Source organism: Plasmopara halstedii (assembly GCF_900000015.1).
Source record: "Plasmopara halstedii genome assembly, contig: Scaffold_2881, whole genome shotgun sequence".
NCBI classification, from domain to species: Eukaryota; Oomycota; class Peronosporomycetes; order Peronosporales; family Peronosporaceae; genus Plasmopara; species Plasmopara halstedii.
In genome coordinates this window covers 673547-675747 of record NW_020189786.1, presented here as the reverse complement: position 1 = coordinate 675747, position 2201 = coordinate 673547, and the positions used below count along the sequence as shown (strand labels likewise).

The 2201-nt window shown below is 38.8% G+C and overlaps 1 protein-coding gene across 1 annotated transcript; it reads right to left on the bottom strand.

Annotated features, from left to right (window-relative positions):
• Positions 1-1642: 1642 nt before the first annotated feature.
• Positions 1643-1972, bottom strand: PHALS_05221 (uncharacterized protein; the record flags this gene model as incomplete). Its single annotated transcript, XM_024718914.1, has 2 exons — positions 1643-1838; positions 1890-1972. The coding sequence occupies 2 exons, from the start codon at positions 1970-1972 to the stop codon at positions 1643-1645; spliced, it is 279 nt and encodes a 92-aa protein (XP_024584265.1).
• Positions 1973-2201: the final 229 nt, after the last annotated feature.

Here is a 2201-nt window from a genome sequence, read left to right as displayed (position 1 = left end):
ACACTTAAACTATGCAGACATATGCAGTCTTAACCATAAAGGTTAAACACGCACTAATCATCCTTAGTGGGAATCGAACTCACAAGTTGCTGCACCACGATGCTTAACCACTTGAGCCAGTTACCATAACTCATAAGTTAGCGCAAGCATTGGCTACAGCAGCATACTTAACAGAACTCACAACTTGTCGTTTAGCATTAAGGTGCTAAACCACTTGAGCCAATTACCATACCTCATAAGTCGGCGCAAGCATTGGTTACAGCAGCATAACTAACAAGAGTAAGTGCAATTTCTCAAAGAGACAGTGAAGGAAGAGGTAAATTGGGAATTATTCAGAATGTTTTTGGCCGACACGCAAAAGATGTATGCCTTCTGGCATAAGCTAGGTGATAAGACTGACGGTTGCGTTTGATGAATAAGAAAATGATATAAATCAAGTGTTTTCACTCAGAGTGGCTTTCGAGATGATGATCGAGCGGAGTTCTTCCAAACGGCTCTTGAGGATAAAGAAAAGTTGGAGAAATTTGTAAATGCATTGAAGAAAAATGTATTGGCAAATATTTTCAAATCGATACTCCAAGATGAAGAGAAAAAGAGTTGGCTTAACTCAGCTGTTGCAAAAGATGATTATACGAAGTTCTAAGGAATTTTGCAGAGGAGAGATAGGAGTAAGTTGGCAGAGGAGATGTTGCAGTACCTCAAGTCACTTGAGAAGAAAAGCCATAGTATCAATTGGTAACAATTTCAAATAAATTCGTGTTATTGTTGAATTTTATATCTGGGCTTTAACCGTTAACAAACACTCTTCGTACTCATGATGTTATAATATGTAGCACCATCTTCCTAAAACCCCGTTGATGAGTAAATCTAAAGTCTTCAATGTCGATAGAAACAAAGTGCAAATCTCTGAAGCACATTGACGATTTAATGATGACATAACTCGAGACGTCATGCTAGTTATACTCTCTGAAGACGAAACAAGACTTCTCTAAGTCAAGGAGTGCTTGTTCCTTTACACAATTTATTTATCAATAAACATTTGTACGAAATTTGCTCTTTGGCTTAATTATTTATACTTACAAGTACATAATTATCAGCATGAAGGAGGACGAAATATTGATAGCGTCGATCTCTCTCCTGGATAATGCCCAGAAATACAGAAGTACTCGTTGACGCGTGATTTAGTTGTTCGGCAAGCGGATGCTTCTCCGAATGTGTCATCTTGATAGCGTTCAGGCACCCTGAAGATTTGATATATATTAGATACACTGCAAAGTGACCTAATATAAACGTTTGATAGACTGTATGTCAACCGGTATCAATACCGATATGTCTACTAGTATCTGCTTTCATTTGTGATCAAAAAAATGTCCAAAAGTCTAATGCTGAGCTACTTGTTGCCATCTTCATTACCTTACTTGACTCCATATAACTTTCATTTTGCGTTGGAGCTATACACACCCGGACCAAACATACAATTACTGAGATCATTTTCTGAAATTCAACACATGCGCTCACAATTATCGTAGGCATCACTCAGTGGACGATTGGCGTTCTTCTCTTCTCTTGAATTAGATGAAAATTGCTGCCTTGGCCGGCTTGTCTTTCTTTAGACCACCTGGTGTCAGCTTTACCCTTGTATTTAACTTTGGTCAACGACGTGTAAGGTGCGCACATCAGGAACAACACGATGTCGCTCGGCCTTGGTTCTCCTGTGAAAGCATACAAATTGATCAATATTATCTGTTTCAGCTTCGTTAAGGAATTTCTCCTTCTTTTCGCGCTGCTGACGAATATATATATATTCCTCACTCGCCTCCGTCTCCGCATCGGCATTACTTTCTTCAATAGCTACTGATTTCTTTTTTGCCTCGATATCGCCTTCTTACTCAACAACGTGATCTAATGCTTCCATTCGTAAGCAACGATCTTCGTTATCCTGATCAGCGTATATTTCCTTCATTTTCGTCATCTTGTCTTTCTTACCACGTATATTAGTCGTCTGTACCCTCAGAGCAATGGACTTTTATGCTCCCATCTCTAGTTGAACAGATATATTTTTCATGTTTTGCCCTTCTTCAGGTCACGACGCTCTTTTGCAGACAATCACATCTTTCGTTCGTTATCAATTACTTTTTCCTTCAACGTCTGCAAAATTACTGTGCATTTATCTGTCATAGACATCACCTTTTCTGTAGAAT